This window comes from Epinephelus moara, chromosome 7 (genome assembly GCF_006386435.1).
Source record: "Epinephelus moara isolate mb chromosome 7, YSFRI_EMoa_1.0, whole genome shotgun sequence".
In the NCBI taxonomy this organism is placed as follows: domain Eukaryota; kingdom Metazoa; phylum Chordata; class Actinopteri; order Perciformes; family Serranidae; genus Epinephelus; species Epinephelus moara.
The window spans coordinates 12,899,944-12,920,620 of record NC_065512.1 but is presented as its reverse complement, the minus strand read 5'-3'; the positions used below and the strand labels follow the sequence as shown (position 1 = coordinate 12,920,620).

Sequence of the window (20,677 nt, the reverse complement as noted above, 5' to 3'; positions counted from 1 at the left end):
CCAGTGGAAGGGCAAAGAGGTGTGCTCGCATAGGCACATGGAAGGGCAGAGAGGTGGTTTCTCTCTGCCTTAAGGCTTTCCACGTATGCGCATGGAAGAGGCTTTCTGTGTAGGCCCGAGGAAAGGCAGAGTGGCCCCAGAACATTCCGCCAAATATAATACTGCAAATGGAAATAACGTTTTCTCTGACTAAAGTGTTCCTGACTGAACTGTAAAAGGAGAAAATATTCTTTGATTTTCAAATTCCTTACGGTCCTTAAACATATCGTGTGCTATGAACACTCCATCACAAAAAACACAAAACCAAATCTGAGTTTAAAATAGTGATATTTCATCAAAATCACTTTATTCTACATGTCTCATTAAAAATTTGGCCAAAAATATAATGAGCAAAAAACCGAGGCTTTTTTCAACTTCAGGATTTTGTCTTTAACTTTTAACCTTCGAACATCAAAGGTTAAGTTTTTAAAGTGTAACCCACAGGCCATGCATTTTCCACCAGTCACTCAGGGAGCCTGAAATAAAAATACTAACTGCTTAGGGGAGGGTCAAAAAACAACAAAACAACATCACACCCCAACCACCCCCGTCCTCTGAAAAATAAACGAACAGTCCCTAATACAGAAAACATGTGGAGGTTTCCAGCATCTTTTTTTTCTGTAACTAACTATAGTTTTCTTTGAGACATGCTTATTGTAAATTTAGGTTAGAATAACCTCACAGCAGTTTTGTTTTCTGAGGAGAATGTGAGCTGTTGTGTGAAGAGCGAGGAAGAATAAAACTTTTTTTTGCCCTGAATTCAGCCTGTCAGCTAGTTTTTAATAAATCTAGTGTTAAGTTTGTGGTTTCAGGTCAGAGCTGCTCCAATTTGAGGTTTTGAGGTTAGAGAAAGGAAATGGTTTGCTGAGGTTTGAACTTGCAGAGCCTGTTGGAGGTCAAACGCAGCCTGGGAGGAAGAGCTCTGCCTGAGCGAACATCTTCAAAAGGACACAAAGCACGATCAGATGGTTATGCGTCTGTAGGTTTGATTTGATTTGACCTGGATTTTTCCCTCGCTGGTTCTCAGAAGGATTACTGTGTGAGAAAAATGGAAATGATTTGTCAAATTTGATGTTTTTCCTGAAATGTAGCGAGCTGTTTGTGAGGCGGTGGTTTGAGTTTTCACTGGTTTCTTCTGACTGTAGGAGCTCAGATTCCTGCAGGGACGAGCATACAAACATCAAACTGTATCTAGTAGTTTGTTTCAGCGTCTCTGCTGCTGCCGGCCACTGCTTTGTTTGCTGTGTGTGTATGTGTGTGTGTGTGTGTGTGTGTCTTTGACCACTGTCATTACCAGCTACTGGCCTCAGGGTTAGAGACAGCCACTCTAAGACCTCTCTCTCTGTCTTTTCACATCTCCATTAGTTTCTTTGTCCTGTCGTCCCCTCAGGTTACTGTGTGTATGCGTGGGTGTGTGTGTGTGCGTGTGTGTGTTGTACAGTCTCTTTCAGGGAACAGGGACATACATTAGTGCCCTCCTCAATATCGCCATCCCTTTATCTTTTGCACCAGCAGGATTCAGAGCTTTCGACCAATGGTGTGAGCGCCTCTTGCTGACATTGAAAACAAGAAAGATAACATCAGATAAGATATACGACAGTGTAAACCTTGTATTTTCCGTGTTTAGTGATTTCACGTGCTGTCAGATAAGTTGAAGGGTAACATGCCTCTTCTTCAGACCTTAACGATGGCTTATAAAAGCTTTCATACCCCACTGAGCAACAACACACACTGCAGTTGTATTGTTTGTTGCTGTAAAGCTGACACACACTTTGGATGTATAAGGTTTTCACTCAACAACAGTCAGATAGTATTAATGGTTGCACATCGATCGTTTCATTTAAAAAAAAAAAAAAAGGTAAAATAGATTTGCTCTGTTAATAAGATGGTTTCCATTTTTGATGTAAAATAAATTTAAAAAAAAAAGTTGCCAAAGGGGAAAAATGTAATTTCAAATCTTTATTTTTCTTAATGCATCACTTGCCTGTGCACCTTTGGTGTAGGCTACATCCTGTTTGTAGAAATAGTATCCTTTCAAAACATTTCATAGTGGGACCTTTTGGTAAAATTTGCTTTTTTCCCTTTCTAGCAGAGAGTTTGATGATAAGATCATTGATTCCACTCTCATATCTGTCAGTTCAATATGGAGATTCACGGGAAAGTTAGCTTAGCTTAGCATAAACACTGAAAACTGGGAAACAGCTAGACTTGACTTAAAAAGGAGCCACATACATACAAGGTTGTGTCATCTACATAAAAATGGATATTATATGTCTAGGTTGGAGCAATGATATTGTTTAGAGTAGTGGTGTAAAGGTAGTTGATGAGGTGGGTGTACTACAAGGTAGATGGGAAGGCTACCAAGGAGGAAGTGGGTATACTCTCCCATACACTCAGCGGCCACTTTATTAGGTACACCTTGCTAGTACTGGCTTGGACCCCTTTTGCCCTCAGAACTGCCTTAATTCTTGGTGGCATAGATTCAGCTAGTGGTGTGGTCTTCTGCTGCTGTAGCCCATCTGCTTCAAGGTTTGATGTGTTGTTGGTTCAGAGATGGTCTTCTGCAGACCTTGGTTGTAACCAGTGGTTATTTGAGTTCCTGTTGCCTTTCTATCATCTTGAACCAGTCTGGCCATTCTCCTCTGACCTCTGGCATCAACAAGGCATTTTCACCCAGAGAACTGCTGCTCACTTTTCTCTTTGTTGGACCATCCTCTGTAAACCCTAGAGATGGTTGTGTGTGAAAATCCCAGTAGATCAGCAGTTTCTGACACCAACAACCATGCCACGTTCAAAGTCACTCAAATCACCTTTCTTTCTCAATCTGATGCTCGGTTTGAGCTTCAGCAGGTCGTCTTGATCAGGTCAACATGCCTACATGCACTAAGTTGCTGCCATGTGATTGGCTGATAAGCTATTTGCCTTAATGAGCAGTTGAACAGGTGTACCTAATAAAATGGCTTGTGAGTGTATATGCCAATTGCTTTTTGAGGTGGGTATACCCCCTATACCTGTGTATACCCTCCACTACACCACTGTTTTAAAGTGAAAACAGTAAAGGAACCAGCACAGAACCCTGTTATCGCCCCTTATTCATCCTAAAGAAGGTTGTTTTGATAACATCAGTACAGATTACACGTTATCTATCAGATAAATATGCCTCAAACAAGTTCTGAGCAAAAACATCCAAAACAATGACAGTGCAGTTTAAATAAAACACCGCTGTCAACAGTATTAAAAGCCTCAGAATGATCCACAAACGGTGCGGCGCAGTGCTGTCCAGTGAATGTATGATATGATATTTCACTATGTATTGATATTAAAGACGCGGAGATGAAACTCACTGAAGTGTTGCTTTGCACTTGACTGAGTCTCTTTGAAGTCTGAAAAGGAGGAAAAGGAAATTCAGGTTGTTGTGAAGCACTGACGCTGAAGAAAATATTTCTGCTTTCCCTCTTCCATCAGGAATCACATTGCTGCTTCAATGCCGTGTGTGTGTGTGTATGTGTGTGCGTGTGTGTGGGATTATAACCCACAGCTGGCCTCTCTGATTACTGACTGCCTGGTCAGCCTGGATTAGACTCACACACACACACATTACAACAGAAAAGGTAAATACACATATTTCATTTCATTTCATTTTAATGCCGAATGCTCAGTTTGCTGACTTGCTTTTTTCTTTTCCTGCGTCTTACTTTATGCATGTGTGTATGTATTTACCTGGGTGAGTGTGTGTGCATGCGTGCGTGCGTGTGTGTGTGTGTGTGTGTGTGTGTGTGTGGTGTAATTCCCAGCTCAATAGAGCAGATATATTTAATCCTTCCCTCGCTAAAGCTGATGTCAGCATCAGCTGGCTCTGATGTGTGAGTGTGTGTGTGTGTGTGTGTGTGTGTGTGCATTTTGTGGCTAATTCATCACAGTGGCAGATTAACCAGCTGTCTGCAGAACATAAAGTCGACTACTAACAACCAGCTGGAGGAGAGAGACAGGTAGAAAGACAGGAAGTGTGAAAGTGATGGAGGCTTTAGGTTTGCTATTGATTTATCTCATGACCACTGGGGCAGCTTACGTCAGGAGGTAGAGCGGGTCGTCCACCAATCGGAAGATCAGTGGCTCGAGATACTGAACCCCAAGTTGCTCCTGTTGGCTGTTCCATTCTTGTGTGAGTATGTTAAAAACTGAGTGGCACGTATGTGTAAAAAGTCTCCCCTTTGAGAGTAGGCATACCTTTGCAACCCTAAATATCAATATTATATGATATATAGGCTAATATCATTAATACATGTGGGCCATAGGTTGGTACATATCTGAAGTATAAATTAAATATTCCAACCTCAGCTGGAGTTCGACCACTGCAATGATGCTAACCACAGCAGTAACTTCTTCATGTACTGCGTTTCTTCGTCTTCCTTTGATGCCACTTTTCAGACATCAGTGTTTCCATTTCTAGTTTAGAGACATTTCTCTTCTTGGCCATCTTACGTCCCTGAATGTCATAAACTCTCAGGTTGAGGCCTCTGAACTGAGGACATATTGGGATATGGAATATTGAAATGCTGATTGTTTTCAGCCGTCACATTTATCAACACCCAATCATTCATATGCTGCGATTGACGAGATGAGAACGTTTCATGAATCACACTCGAACCCTATCGTAAGATGATTTCAGTGCTCGGATCTGCACCGGTTTGTAAGTTTGATTGAGAAATGAGGGCCTGTATATTTGGCTGAGAATTTTATATCTAAAATATATCTAACAAAAAGAAACTATTGGATGGATTGCCATGAAACTTTTTATTTAAACATTCATGTTTCCCAGATAATGTGACCTAAAGACTTTGGCGAACTCCTGACTTCCCAACTTGAGCGCCACCATGAGATTGACATTCATTGTTTGCCATGAAATTTGGAGATAGTGGATCAGAGGCTAGGTAGGAAGTGATGTCACATCTCGATAGAGTCGGGAAATGAGAGGAGCCGCTGGTTTTGAGAGGGTTTTTCTGTTAAACAATACTGTTAAACAATATCTTAAATGTTACCTAACAAAACACGGGCCTCTCCTGGATGATATGTCTTTATTGTTTCAACTTTTTTCGGAGATTATTTGTCTATCAGTCTGGCATTGTCACAGTTTTACTTTCCTAGTTACCTGCATTTTTCTGCATGCACAGTCACTCGCCCCTCAGTCAGTCATTTTCCCCTCATCCTGCCTCTCTGCCACTCCTACCTGCAAACTAATCACCTGTCTATACTGTTCCCGCTCCTGCCTGTCCACCACGCCCACCTCATCGAGCCAACTCAGTTCACCTGCTCCTCATTACTCTCAGCTAGCACATGTACTCCAGCCTCTCAGTCACTTGATGCCAGATTATTCTTTGGCACTCATGCAAGACTCTCCAGCACTTTGTTCCTGACTGATTTCCCATACCTGCTTCTGACAGCTCTGCCACGGTACCATTGCCTATTACTGGACTGAACTGTGTTTCCTGTTGGGCTAACGCCTGAAGGGGGATAAATACTTGTGCAACAGACCCTACACCATAGCCTACGCACGTGGCCTACGCCGTTGTGAGCATTTATACTTATGTGGTGGTGTGTCTGTGTCACTCTGCAGTTACACCTCCAAAGCTCTAGTCAGTGGCAGGTAGGGGTGGGAATCTTTGGGCACGATTATTGATGCATCTTTAATTTATGTATATTGATGCACTTTTTCACAACACACATTTCTTTTTGTCTCACTGAATAAGCATTCAACACTTGCAATTTTTAAAAACAGTGCATTTGTAATAAGAAAGAGTTGAATTCATTTCCATTATATTTTATTAAACATATAAATGGAAATGCGTGCAAACTGGAAAGTTACAACTTCGTTGTACGGAACCAAAGGTAACAACAGGTATCTTAAATCACAAGATAAAATGCGTAGTTAGAGTAACAAATGATTCGGTGGCGACGGACGTCCACGCATCACATGTAACTGCGTTCCTACCTGCCTTCAACAGCGAGGCCATGACTTCTGTTTTGGTTTGATGGTAGAGTGTTGGGATGGCCGTGTCGGTGAAATAGCATCGGGATGGGATGGTGTATCTGGGCTCCAATGTATGCAGTGCTCGAAATCCCTAATTTTCCACGACGGAATAAGGACGCAAATCCTTGGCAATAAATGCCGCGATGGCCTTCGTAATTCGCTTGGCCTTTTCCGATGAGGGTGGCAGCTTTCTGATTGCTTCCTCGATTGTTCTCTGATCGGTAGCGCCACTAGTAGCCGCAGCAATAACAGTCTGCCGTCTCCCTGACTCCTGTGTCAGGTGGTATCGAGTTACATGGCTTCTCATGTTTGTTGTGTTGCCAAAGTATTTTATTTTAGCACGACACAGCTTACATATAACGTGGCTCTTGTCCAATTCGCTTCCACCGTCAACGTTGTAGTATTTCCACACGTCTGCTTTTAAATTAGAAGGAGCTGTTCGGATCTCACGGCGAGGTGGGTGGCGGTCAGCCATGTTTGTTTTCCTCTATGCGCTTGTCGGCGTGTCCGCTCCAGGTGCGCATCCCAAAGTGTCCCGGAGATGACGCGTACCGCGCTTCTTAGTTCCGCATCATTTAGAACCTTCTGTATTACTCTAATTAATCGAAATTTGGACGTTTGTGAATCGATTCAGATTCGTCCACGTCCGAATCGCGATGCATCTAAGAATCGGAAATTTCCCCCACCCCTAGTGGCAGGGTTTCTGTGAAGTGCTGTCAATTTTAGTTGATTCTAAACACACATTAAACACACATTAAACATGGCTTAATAGAGACAATTTCAAACACAAGTACACAAATCAGCTTCACTATAACTCGCAGCATTCACAGACAAACATTTTATCTGGACACATTTGCTCCACAAATACAACATGCTAACGTTATTAGCACAAGCCTATGGCATTTTACACTGTGTAAATTAGCCTAGTGGCTAGCAGACTTTTCCTCTACTCATATGAAGCCAGGGACAACAGCAACATTTAACAAAAGTAACGTTACAAAGTTCGGCTCCATTACAACTCACAAGGTTCACTGACAAAACAACTGTCTTATACTAAACACGTTTTCCAAACAAATACAACATGCTAACATTATTAGCATAAGCCTATGGCATTTCATATTGTATAAATTAGCCTAGTGATGAGCGGAGATTTCCTCTGCTCATATGAAGCCAGGATAAATCACACACAAGACTTTTTGTGGAGGCTTTACTGTCTTCACAATTTATTGTTTCTTATCTGTGAAATTAAAGTAAATAAAAGCTTTGTTTCCACTGAGGGAAATGGTTTCAGCTTACAGAAATTTCTTGGGAGGTGCATGTCAGGCTACGATGTAGGGTCTACGTTGATGTAGAGCCTACGCCGTCAATTCGACGCAGAAGTATAAAGCTGCCTACTTGCGCAGTTAAGCCTCTTAACCATCCAGGGCGGTGTGGCCTTTGTTGGGAGACTTCATGGGAGTGTCGAACTGTATTGTGTGCTACTTATTAGTCCTGCCCTGTACCTGCTGAAATGCAACAGTAAACGCCGTTCCCAACTGTTCCTGGTCTCCTTTGTGCTGCAGTTGGGTCCAAACAACACCCGTTACAGGCATAGTAGAAAGCTCTAGATACTACAGTGCCCATGAGACTCAGTCACTGTTGCTATGGAGGCCAGTGAATCAGTTGCCTAATTAATATAAAATTTCAAAAGAATGTAAAACCTGTTTTCTCTATAGCGTAATCTTTGAATTCGACATGCCGTTGGCAGCGTATGTAACATAATTTTAAGATCTGTGATTGGATATTGCTTGATAAAACGGCACCTTGGGAGTCGAAGTTAATTTCTCACCTTATGTTTTTATATACATACATATACATAGGCTTGTATCTTTGATTTTATATCAGAGAACCAGATACTTTCACAGCTGTTCATTTTTTTTACTCTCACTTCACAACTCTGAATTTGACACGTAGCTTTCTGACACATCCAGACCACTTTGTTGCTGCAATCAGGAGCAAAATACTGCACTATAGCTGCTATATGGTTCTCAGTAGGTCCCCCAGGCTGACACACGGCTATGAAATAACAGCAGTGACTTTCTAATGGCTGTCTTCCTAAATGTCAAGTCAGTTCAAGTCAATTTTATTCATATAGACCAAACGACAAATTTGCCCCAGAGGGCTTGAATGCATAGCTGGTCCAGCTGGTGTGTCGATGTCGATACCAGAGACCTTGATTTTCTCTCCAGTGCGGACCTTATGGGCACCAGCAGCTGCTATACCACTCTGTGAATTAAAAACCTTCATTAGGTAACAATTCCTCCTGTGCCTTCAGCCAATGGTGTGACGTTACAGCATTAATGAGATGATCCAAATCTGATCCAAATCCCCAAAGAGAATTTAAATACAGTAGTAATGCATGTAGGTCATACGAGATAACTGATGATGAAAAAAAAACCTGAGTGGGTGGGTGGGTGGGTGTGTGTCCTGTCAGAGGTCATGTGACTTGGCAGAGCGAACAGAACAACAGATGGACACAGTCATAGACTGACCTACACACGCACACACACACACAGTGTACACTGGACACACACACACACATACAGTATGTCATCCTTCCTCTTTCCTCTTACTCATTACTTCATCACTCTCCCTGTGAGCGTCTGATGCTTCACACTCTGCATCCGGTGTCATTCGGGCCTTGCTCCTCTCCGCCCGTCTTTCTGTCCACCTGTCTGTCCCTCAGTGAGTGTCTCCTGTTAGCATCATTACTTGTTCTTGTGGTCGGTGTCACGCTTACATCAGCACTGTATGCACTGTTGCTGCGTTTGGTCATTACTGTTTTACATCTAGAGTGGATTTGTGTTATGGTGAGGTGGTAATATATAAAGTCGTGTTATGGATCACTTATTTTAATTCTTTATCTGACATTAAGTGTGGGCATACTGGGTCCTGTTTCACAGTTTATATCATCTACAGATGAATATCAATGATGTTCAGCATGAGTAATCATTATTTATGTGTCTTTTTGTTCTCCTTCCTCAGGGATGAAGACTCCTCTCAGCCCCTCTCAGCTCCTGGAGAGGGGGCAGATCTTTGCCTTTGGAGGAATGTGTCAAGAGCTGATGGACCCCCCAACACCTACAAGCACCAGTCTGTCTGTCCAGCAGACTCCGTCCACAGGTGACTGACATGCTCCAGGACCAATGCTCTGAATTATCTCCTACATTCTCACTCATCTGTGTAGTTTTCTCCAACAGTCTGACTCATCTTTGATGTTTTTCTCCTGTAGTCCTTCTCTGACTCATCCTTGTCGTTTACTCCAACAGTCTGACCCATTTCTCATTCTTGATGTTTTGTTTTCTCCGACAGTTTGACTCATCCTTGTAGTTTTCTCCCATATACTGACATATCTTTGTAGTTTTCTCCTACAGTCTAACTCATCCTTGATGTTTCGTTTTCTCCTGCAGTTTGACTTATCTTTGTAGTTTTCTCCAATAGTTTGACTCATCCTTGTAGTTTTCTCCTTCATACTGACTTGTCCTTGTAATTTTCTCCTACACACTGACTCATCCTTGTAGTTTTCTCCTACAGTTCAACTTGTCCTTGATGTTTTGCTTTCTCCTATGGACTAACTTATCCTTTTAGTTTTCTCCTATAGCCTGTCTTTGACTCTTCTATGTAGTTTTCTCCTACAGTCTGACTCATCCTTGATGTTTAGTTTTCTCCTACAGTCTGACTCATCCTTGATATTTTGTTTTCTCCTATAGTCTGACTCATCCTTGATGTTTGTTTTCTCCTATAGTCTGACTCATCCTTGATATTTTGTTTTCTCCTATAGTCTGACTCATCCTTGATGTTTGTTTTCTCCTATAGTCTGACTCATCCTTGATGTTTGTTTTCTCCTACAGTCTGACTCATCCTTGATGTTTTGTTTTCTCCTACAGTCTGACTCATCCTTGATGTTTTGTTTTCTCCTATAGTCTGACTCATCCTTGATGTTTGTTTTCTCCTACAGTCTGCCTCATCCTTGATGTTTTGTTTTCTCCTACAGTTTGACTCATCCTTGATGTTTTGTTTTCTCCTACAGTCTGACTCATCCTTGATGTTTTGTTTTCTCCTATAGTCTGACTCATCCTTGATGTTTTGTTTTCTCCTACAGTCTGACTCATCCTTGATGCTTTGTTTTCTCCTGCAGTCTGACTCATCCTTGATGTTTTGTTTCTGCTACAGTCTGACTCATCCTTGATGTTTTCTCCTACAGTTTGACCTATCTTTGTAGTTTTCTCCTACAGTCTGGTGTATTTTTCTACAGTTTGTTGTTTTCTCTTTTAGGTCAGGGCGGAGCCTACTCGCTGTGTGATGTGTGTAATCTGCAGCTGACCTCTGCTGCTCAGGCCCAGATACACTACAATGGCAGGTCTCACCTCCGAAGAGTGAGACAGCTTCAGGCTGGAGAGACAGGACAACAAGCAGCAGGTACACTACGACCACGGCTGTCATGTGATTGTAGCAGCAGTAGTAGCAGTTGCATCTGCACGGGTACCGTTACAGCAGTAACGGCAGTAGCACCAGTAGCACCAGTAGTTTATTTTCATCAGTTCCTTGTATGTTCTAATGCGTCTTTATGTCTCTGATTCCAGCAGGGACTCAGTCTAGGTCCCTTCCCCAGGCCACAGGGCTCAGCTCCCAGCCTGCAGGACTAACTCCAACCCCAGGCCTCAGTACGGGTCTCAGCGCTTCATCCAGCACGACTGCAGGTAGGGCCAGCGCTATAACTGCTTCTACTACTACTGGTGCACTGCCCCGACATTTACTGATTCATCAAACGTTTTATGTTGCCTCACGACTCCTGTTAAAAATTGCACTTGAATGCACCACAAAGACTACATGTAACATGACATGCATGTGAATTCTGTACCTGCACAAGAGGAAACGAGTAGTCAGTAGTCTGTGCTTCTAATCCAGACAGTAGGCTATCGCAGAAATGCAAGTTGTCACGGTAACCAGATGGACATTAAGTGCTAAACAGGACATTAATTTGTAAAGTCTGACTTTCTGTCTGCTGATTGAGAGTGACTTTGGCTCATCCATCATCAACAGATGCTGCCATCTGGAAGAGGTCAGAAAGAAAAAGAGATTGTGTGTGTGTGTGTGTGTGTGTCTCAGATTGACCCCTGAGAGAATAAACTGACCCTGCATTAACTCAGATCACATACTCAGCCTCTGTCTGGGTAATGTTAGCTCCACCCAAACACCTGTCAGTCATGTTGGTAATATGAAATTTGTAGCTCCTCCTAACACGCTGGCCAAAGTTCACAGTACCCATGTTACCTGAAATGAACTGAGCATCTCAAAGGTGATATGTGAATCAGGGTTTGTTGTGTTTGGAGGAAGGAATGACAAAAACGATGCTGAAAGCCAAGAAGTCTTTATGCTCAGCTAGTGCTAAGTGGCTGCTGGTTCATATTCAATGCACAGACATGACAGTGGTATCCATATTCTCCTCTGAATCTGGGCATGAAAACAAGGAAGCTAATTTCCCATAAGTTCTGATGTCACATGTTTAAACTGTTAATGAGATGGTCTTTGAGTATTTTCATTATTTTTGGTTTTCTAAGTCCTTTCAGCGCCCTCTGCTGCGGATATTACAGCTGAAGCCTTTCACATTGCCTGACCCTCTTTGGGTCTGTGATCAGCTGTGACTGGAACAGTTTCAGAGCGTCTTTAGCGATTCAGACCCAGTTTTTAAAGTCAAACTGCTGGTCAACAGAGTGAGAATGTGCTAAGGAGTTAAAGTGGAGCAGACAGCAGCAGGTCATTAAACTGGGACGTGGCACTGCTCCGAAACCACACTGACATTTCCCAAAGACACCGCTTGCATCGATTCAATATCACTGCATTGAATTTGGTTGTGTTAATGTGTCTGTGTCTACAGAAATCTGTCATGATGATGTCTCTATGGGAATTACCTTATAATTAAGAGTTCAAGTTAATTGTCCTTATTTTCTTGATCAAAAAACACAATGCAGAGCTTCCACTGGAAATCTGTCGTTTTAGTGATAAGTGGGGCTGATGTCTAGGTTCCACTCAAACAAGACAACATAAATTGTATTGTAAAGCAAAAAGCATTAAATAAATAAATTCCAAAATAAAAATACAGGAAAACTCAGGAAATGAAAACAAACAACACACACACACACACACACACCTAATTACAGTACACAGGAGGATGATGTCCCAATAGAAAGGAAACTGAAAGACAATCTTTCTCTCTCACACACACACACACACACACACACACACACACACACACNCACACACACACACACACACACACACACACACACACACACACACACACACACACACACCACTCAGCCTGAATGGTCATGTGTGTATCTGCAGCAGCAGCTGTAATTACATACTATGAGTCTATATCAGTGTACAGGCTACAATAACACTGATTAAAGATTAAATCTCTCTCTACTGGACACACACACACACACACACACACACACACACACAGACACACACACACCACTCAGCCTGAATGGTCATGTTGCTCTCCCTCTCTCTCTCTCTCCGTCCATTATGTGATGCACGCTCGACCATGAAAAGCTCTTTGGCCTGAACTCAGCTCCTCTAGGCCAGGCTGTGTGTGTGTGTTTGTGTGTGTGTGTGTGTGTGTGTGTGTGTGTGTGTGACAGTGACCTGGCTTGCTGAGCAGCCTATCAGCAGTCAGGTCAGATGACATCACAGCCGATACAAACAGAGGAAGACAGTTGATGATATCTGTGAGCTCCTCACTGATGATCATATAAAACAGCTGGAATCAGTTATTTGTATCAACTATCTTGTAAAGACCAGTTATGTTTTCTTTTTTTCATCTTTTCCTAAATAATCTAGAACTCACAGTCAGTATTCATATATCACCAGAAATTAACCTGCCTCCTGTCTGACTGCTGAGCGTGGACACTTCCTGTTTCTGTCCTTCCAAATTAAATTCCCACATGGTCCAGTCATGTAGGTTTGGATTTATGTTGACAAGACACAGCTCCTAATAGAGTTGCATGTTTATGTTTTTTTGTTTGACTCAGCGACCAATGAAATCTTGTCGACTAATGACCTTTTGGTCGACCAAGGTTTGGTCAACTGTTCAGAAGCAGCCCTAGTAAAAGTATGAAAACATCATCCTAAAAATGTACTAAAAGCATTAAAGGTATAAGTACTCACTGGGTAGAATAATCCTGTCAGTGTTATATTTTTATATAGTATATTACTGGTTGTAATTATTGATGCATTAATGTGTAAGCAGCATTTTTAGCTCTAACTGATGAAGGTGGAGCTCATTTTTATTACTTTATACAGTTGGGTAGTTTAACATATGATGATGAATCATCGTTTACAAATAGACCTTATGTTTTATGTATAAAATCCTGATCTGTAAAGTAGTCACCACGGCTGTCAGATAAATGTAGTTAAACATACAGTAGTAGTACAAAGTGCAATATCTCCCTCTGAAATGCAGTGTAGTTCTTCTGCCCACACACTGTGTGTAGGTGCACAGCTACAGTATGCAGCAAGCTAAATACACTTCCAGTAAAGGTTATAGATGAGGAATTGCATTTGAATTTACTGGAAGTCTTTGTGAATCTGTGAAGCAGTATTGGAGACCATAAAGAAAGTTATTGTAAAAATAAATTAGTGCAATAACAAGATGGATTTATAAGAGTCTAGACTAGCTGTCAAATTTGTTACACTGTCCCTCAGAAACTGCCAGAAAGACATCATCACCAGTTAAAGATCAGCACGAAGCCCCTATAGAAAGTAAATACAGTAATGGAGTTTGAAAACATGCACACAGAGTTAAACATAAGTGAAAGAACAAAGAGTGAAATACTTGTTAGCCCAGCAGTACTAGAATGTGTAGGCAACACATTAGTCTGTGCTCGCACTGAAAGCAAAACATGCACATATGTGGCTGCTGGAGTGATTTTTGGCAAATATTCATCCTTAGCAGCTGTACTAATAGTTGTGCTAGTTAACTGGGGAAGGCAGCTAATGGCTAACTTAGTTTGCAGTAGAATACACATGATAGCTGGGATCAAGTGATATAAACAGTGTGAAGACAGAGGTATCATGCTCTGAACCAGCGTGAACCAAGACGGCAACATTCCATTATTTTCATACGGTCATGGCAGTGCATTAATGCTTCACTCCTTCTGTTGTTTACGTTCCTCAATAAAAGACTAACTTAAATGACTCAGACCATTTTGCTAAGAAGCAGCTCAACAAAATAGCTTACACAAGTCACAGATGCATAGTTTCAGAACCTACCATGTAGTCTGGTGGCTTCACTTACTAATCTCTGTGCCCTCTCCTTGTTTGTTCTGTCTCTATTCTGCTATTAAATTGAAGAGCTTCAGGAGTCCACAGACGGCAACAATAAGTTTGTCCTCCAATTCTGATTCACAGTAACGTCAGTCAAATCTTAACTTGATCTCAATGCTGACAGTCTTTTGCAACACAGAGTCATGAGAATTTCTCACTCAAGTTGAGAAATTTTCAGCTCACGTGAATATGTGATCAGGGCAAATTTCACATGTTTACGTCATTTGAGTTGCCTGGTGCAAATTCGCGTCTATTCATGCCTTTGCATTGACTTTGTATGTAATGTCACCGTGTGAAATGCTACTACTGGATGGGTCGCCCCGTGGCACTTCACACCACTGTTTCAATCTTGCCTCCTCCGGAATTAAATGCACTTTTCCCCCACTCGCTCTCTGCTTGTACATACCAACTCCCGTAGCAGCTCTTTTTCTCTGCTCCTGTGGCAGCTCGACTCCTCTCCTCACCATCGATGCAAAGAGAACTCTGTCGCTGTGTCTCGTGTGTGACGAAGAATGGATGACAAGAGACTTGTTAGGATTGAGAAATATCTTGAGCTAAATGACCCACAGACCATATCCAAAAAGACATCGCCTGTTGAGTCATAGCTCTGGAGATCGGCACTTAAGGTGTCCACACATGATTTTAAGGTAACGCAGAGGTGGAAGAGGTATAGATCTTTCAGTAAAATATGTAATAACTTTGCTTGGTTGTCAGTTAACGATCTACAGCATGACGCATCCGGTGTGTGCTAGGTGTGGCACTTGATGCGCATTACATGACGCTCTGCGTGGTGCCGGTTTATTTTCAGCTCTACTGTAGTGGTTGTTACCAGAAACATAATGGTCAACTGAAACCAGCTGCCGGTGGTAGAGCAGACTCATAAATAAAGCAGACTTTTCCATAAAAATGGAAAAACGTGTGACGTTGGCGAAAAGTGCATCAAATTGTGTTCTAAAATACACAGTGCTTGAGTAAATGTAGTTAATTTCCACCACTGCTAAACACATACATCATGTAAAAAAGGTCTGAAAACACACACACATTTAAAACCAAATCAACAATCCATTAATTAAAAAAAAGCACTGTAAAAATAAAAAAACTACAATCACACAAACACTATCAGAACCCGAATTCATGGAATAAAAATGATAACATGGTTTTCTTAGGCTGAGGATCTTGGAGAATCATAGTCATACTAAGGGGAGAGGAGTGCTTCCTCTCACTGAATATGCTCCTACTTTTCTCCTCAGTGGCAGTTAATGACCACTGAGAGGCAGTATTAACACTCACACACACACACACACACTTAAACACACACACTCAGTCACTAATGAAAGAAGTGAATTCCCATGATCCACATGCTCAGTACAAATGAAGAGATTAACTCACATGCGACTCATAACATTTACAATATTACAGCTCCCCTCCTCTGTTGGTTTCCTGTGTTCAGCGTGGGCAGAGTCGTTGCTGGGTCCTTAAGACAACAACACTGATGTGCTTTGACTGTGTAATGCGTTGTACTGCTGCAAATACATGCCGAGAATGCAATGTGTAAAATATTTGGAGGAGAGTGTTGAAGTTTCTTTTATTAACTGGGTGAAGTGTAAAGTTACATTTTAATGAGACCAACTGTTTTCCTGATTGGTTTCTTTCACTGTGGAAATGTCAAAATCAGTTCACCTTTTACTTTCTTTGCCTTTCATGTAAAAGTGTGAGTGTGTGTGTGTGAGGGAGAGCTAGCTCTAATTAGCTCTCCTGGGCTAATAAAGGTCAGCGTGTTGTCCTGCTGATACCTCATACATAATGACTACCAGACAGTTATTAATAGATACCTATTGTAGCTGTGTTTGTGTGTGTGTGAGTGTGATGGAGAGACTTAGCAGGTGTTGATGTGTAGTCTTGGGTTGATGTATTCAGCTGTGTATGAATAGACCCTGCTGACGGATACACACACTCAGGGCACTGTTCAGTGATGACAATAGCCTCAGAAGAGGGAGGGAAGGAGGGAGGTCGAGACTGCATGGGGGTGCATGACCAGATTTGAACCTATGATGCTGCACCCACATGACCCACATCTGTGCCCACCAGTTGACAACTTGTAATACAATATGTATGTATAGGTCAAGAAAAAACTGCTAGGGCTAGTAGAACTAGGACTGGTGGGACAGATTAAGGTCTAGGCAGTAGAACGACTCAAGGTCTGAGAGGTTTAGTCAAGGTTAGGTAGAACAATGGCTCTCAACTGGTGGGTCGCAGTCCAAAAGTGGGTTGTGGGTCCATTCTGAATGGATCGCAACTGACTCGCGAATGTGTCAATTTGTAAAAAACATGCTTTATTTTGAAGTAGAGTGAATTTCCAGCACAGAACTTTTATTTTGAAGTGCTGTTTCTTGCTGTAGAGTGAATGAATAATGGACAGCTACTTCACAGAGACAGCAAACTAGCTAGACGGCATGGCCAAATGCAAGTATGATGATAAATATAGACCCTTTTAAGGCTGATGTCACAATGACATCAGTTTGTTAGCTGGAGGTAAAACACAACTTGCCACCACAGGGCTGTAGGTGACATAGCACTCTTAAATCTCGTCTTGTTGTGTTAGAAAGCCAGAATAGAAGGAGTCATGGCTCAAAACTAGCCGCCACTGCCCGTCAACAATAACAATGGTTAAATGCAAAAAGACAAAAGGACTGGACGGAGGCCATCATCAAAAATGCTCACATGTGCAGCGCACACTTCATATCAGGTTAGGGAAAAAGTATTTCCTGTTGTAGGGATGAATAATGTTATGTGTATTAAGGGTTATCATGTCCACCTCATCAGAAACTGGGAGGGATTAACAGGAATACTGGATTTTTCCGTAACGCTAACTTTTTAGCACATTAGCTAACGTTAGCGTGGATAGCAAAACAAACTGGAGGAAACTGTTCAAGTGTCGTCCTCCTTTGTAAGATTGGCATAGTAATCAACCACAAAGCCAGCCATCCCACCTTCGGCAATCCTGTCAAATCATCCATCCATGGTGGAAGTATGTTACAGTGTTGGTTAATCTTTAATTGCTATGGAACTCTTGAGGCTAAAATACACTGGCGGCAAATGGCACGGGTAAAAAAAGTTATTTTCAATGTACAACCCCACACCAGTGGCGGCTAGACGCGCATTGGCGCTCCTTGCAGTCCCGAAGAGTGTGTGACCTGACATGGTGCATGTGTAAATTAAGTCTGACGCTCTACATTACAACAGAAGAGGATTTCTAAATGCACCACTTGTATCATCTTCCTCCATTGTCTAAAACAAGCCAACAGAACCTGTTTGCTAGCGCTAGCTAATGTTTGTGGAGAATCATTTTGCCTCCAGCTAAGCCCCACCCACCAGAAAATGTCATGATGTTCACTAAACGGTCTGTATTAAACTGTGTGAACCTCAAATTAAGGACTACGGAGAAATCGGGACCCTGTGGCTGGACCAGTTGGGAACCAAGGAGGTAGAAATCTGTTGACACCAGCTGAACTTGCAGAGGACTGGGAGGACTGGTCATTGTGTGGACAAAAACTTGCAGGACTTCGAAAGGAAAAGAAAATAGTAGAATACTGATAAGATTGATAGAGTAGACACCTGTTTAACAGACACTAAGAATTGTGCCCGATTATTATATTATATAACAGTGAAAAGAAAAATGAAATACACTTGATGCTATTGGAGAAGATGACTAGACAGTGGAGTCTGTTGCTGTCCATGCTGGAGTTGTATGGAGATTGACTGGCTTCAGGAGCCACCCTCAAGTGGCCTTTCAAAGGACTGATACTTTTGCCACTTCTGTATTGGGTGTGTGGCCACTTGTTGCCCCCACCCTTGTTAATGATCAGTTAACAAGGGTCTGCTATTATAGTGTAGATGACCTGACATAAACTCTTATAGTGTATATGACCTGACATGACTTCAGCCAGATGACCTGACATGACTGAGACCCAATATGGGTAGGTGAGGAGAGGCCATTGTTCCCAGAATAACAGGAAACAGCAGCATTAGTGACAGTGATTCCTCATCACTATCTGTCACAAAACCATTTTGAATTATTATTCCTAGTAGAACGTACCAAAGTCGAAAGTAGAAATCTGGTAGGACTAGTGGAACTGGTAAAGGGATTGGTGTTGGGGATTTGGGACTGGTAGAACTAGTCATGGTTAAGTAGGAAACTGGTACTGGCTGGACAAGGACTTGTTAATGTGCAGCATAAAAACAGATAGTAAAGGACTGGCAGTATTGGTCGAGGACTAGTAGACAACCGATTGGACTTGCAGCGGTAGAGGACTGTAGGACCAGTATCTTTGTTAGAGAATAAGAAGGACTAGTAGAGGACTGGTAGAGGATGATCTCTATAAACAGATATATGTGGATATGTGCAGAATCTGTAGGCAAGGGGGCAAGATTTTGGTGCTCTGGTTTCAGTTCCGAGTAGCATTAAACAATCAGGTTTGAGCGCCAGGTAAACAGAACCTCAATTCAGACCAAAGATTTGCGACGAGACGGAACTGTTTTAGAATGTTGCAGAGAAAAGTTGCAGCAGTGTGAACTGGCTGTCTGAACTCGACTCAAGCCAGCTGATGGTGTCACCTGCAACTCAGCTGGTCAAATTGCTGACGGCTGGTGTGAGAACGTAAAGCTGGTCACCTGTTTCTACAGCCAGTCGGCTTGTAGTGATTTCCGCTTGTCAAGTCAAAATGACCTTGCTGCGGCAGGTGCTCCGTCCCCGCCGAGCCCTGTTTCAGTTCTCACAGTGTGCCGGTGTTGGACGGTGGGTCACTGCTGCTGTTCACTGTATGTGCTTACGCCCCCCCGGTTATTCATATTATTGTGGCGTATTTATTATGAATACAGTCCACCTGATGCTCGTTTTGTTTCTGTTTTTTGCCGTTTCATCACTACTACAAATGCAGCTGTAGCCAGTATCTCACTGTTACTATCCTCATTCATATTTTAAGAAGCTACAAATTATATTCAGCCCAAAAATAAACCTGAAAAGCTGCAAATCAGAACAGAAGTACAGAGAGTTGTTGCATAGAGATGATACACCATCTCATCTAGTTGCATTGGTGTGAACTGGCAGGTTTTTAGAGCGTTGCAGAATGGCACGTTACAAGTAGTTGCCTGTTTCCACTCATGAATCTTTGGTCCGAACTGGGCATTGAGATGATTTTGCTTTACATACGCTTTTTTGTAAAAATGTTCTGCATCCATATGCAGATTTCTGTTTGTAGAGATTACCTGAAATGAGCGGTGCATGAAAGAGGGAGTCTTGGCAGGATTTCTGCTTCCCCCACTGGATCTCCCACAATACTGGCCGCTGCCCCCAGAGGCTTATCATCGTCAGACTGAGAGCTGATGGGTTCCAAGAGGATGGGTAGAGGATGGCTGTTGTTTTCCAGTCCTGTTTATTTATGGTTTTGTTTTCCTTGCTTTTCAATCATACATTTTTCAGTTCACTAGCTTACTTCTTTTTTATTTTCCTCTCCTCTTTCTTGGTTGATTTATTTATCTGTCTTCCATGTTTCCTGATGCTTATTTTGTTCAGTTATTTGTTTGTTGCTCTCTTTAATTCTTGCTTCATGTACTCATTCTGTATTTTGTTCTTGAGTATTAAGTAATTCATAGCTTGTGTCCTCCTCTCCCCTCCTTTGAGTCACGGTGCCATGAACTGGCTGAGAGTGTGTGAGCAACACAGAGATAGAGAGACAGTGAAAGAGGGATTTCCATTGAGACAGAGTGGCTGTCATCGCTGCTCACCCTGAATATCATCACCTCAGTGATTCCACTGCACACTCTTCCTCCTCCTCGCTGCGTGTCGGTCGCCCTCCTCCATCCACACAAGTGTCCCTCTGCGCTCACACAGACAGACACACAGACAGACAGACAGACAGACAGACAGATAGTCAGGTGGCGATTCTCTGCTGTTTGGTTTGGGTTTTCTCTCCGTTAGTTTTTGTTGTCGGGGGAGCAGATGATGGACAGGAGCGGGAGGAGGGGGATGAGAAGGAGGAGGTGAGACGGCTGTCGCCCTGTTGATGATGTGGAGTAGTTTCCTGAGTCGAGGTAGGTGATCCTTCTGTGTGTTTGTGTTTGAGCTCCACGTTGAGCTGCTGTGGTTCTCAATGTTAGCGTCCTTTTTTTTCTGGGTCTGTTACGTGTGAGTGTGTTTGTTCACTGATGGGAGGACAGGGGGGATTACATGACCCAGAG

General features: G+C 42.4%; 1 protein-coding gene across 1 annotated transcript in view; it reads left to right on the top strand.

Annotated features, from left to right (window-relative positions):
- Window positions 1-20,677, top strand: part of znf385b (zinc finger protein 385B) — a 74,220-nt gene that overhangs the window by 18,168 nt on the left and 35,375 nt on the right. Inside the window, exons 2-4 of the mRNA XM_050048255.1 lie at window positions 9,092-9,229; window positions 10,382-10,525; window positions 10,690-10,806. Of these exons, the coding sequence (XP_049904212.1) occupies window positions 9,094-9,229; window positions 10,382-10,525; window positions 10,690-10,806 (397 nt within the window). The 5' untranslated portion in view covers window positions 9,092-9,093. The remainder of the gene's footprint in view (window positions 1-9,091; window positions 9,230-10,381; window positions 10,526-10,689; window positions 10,807-20,677) is intronic.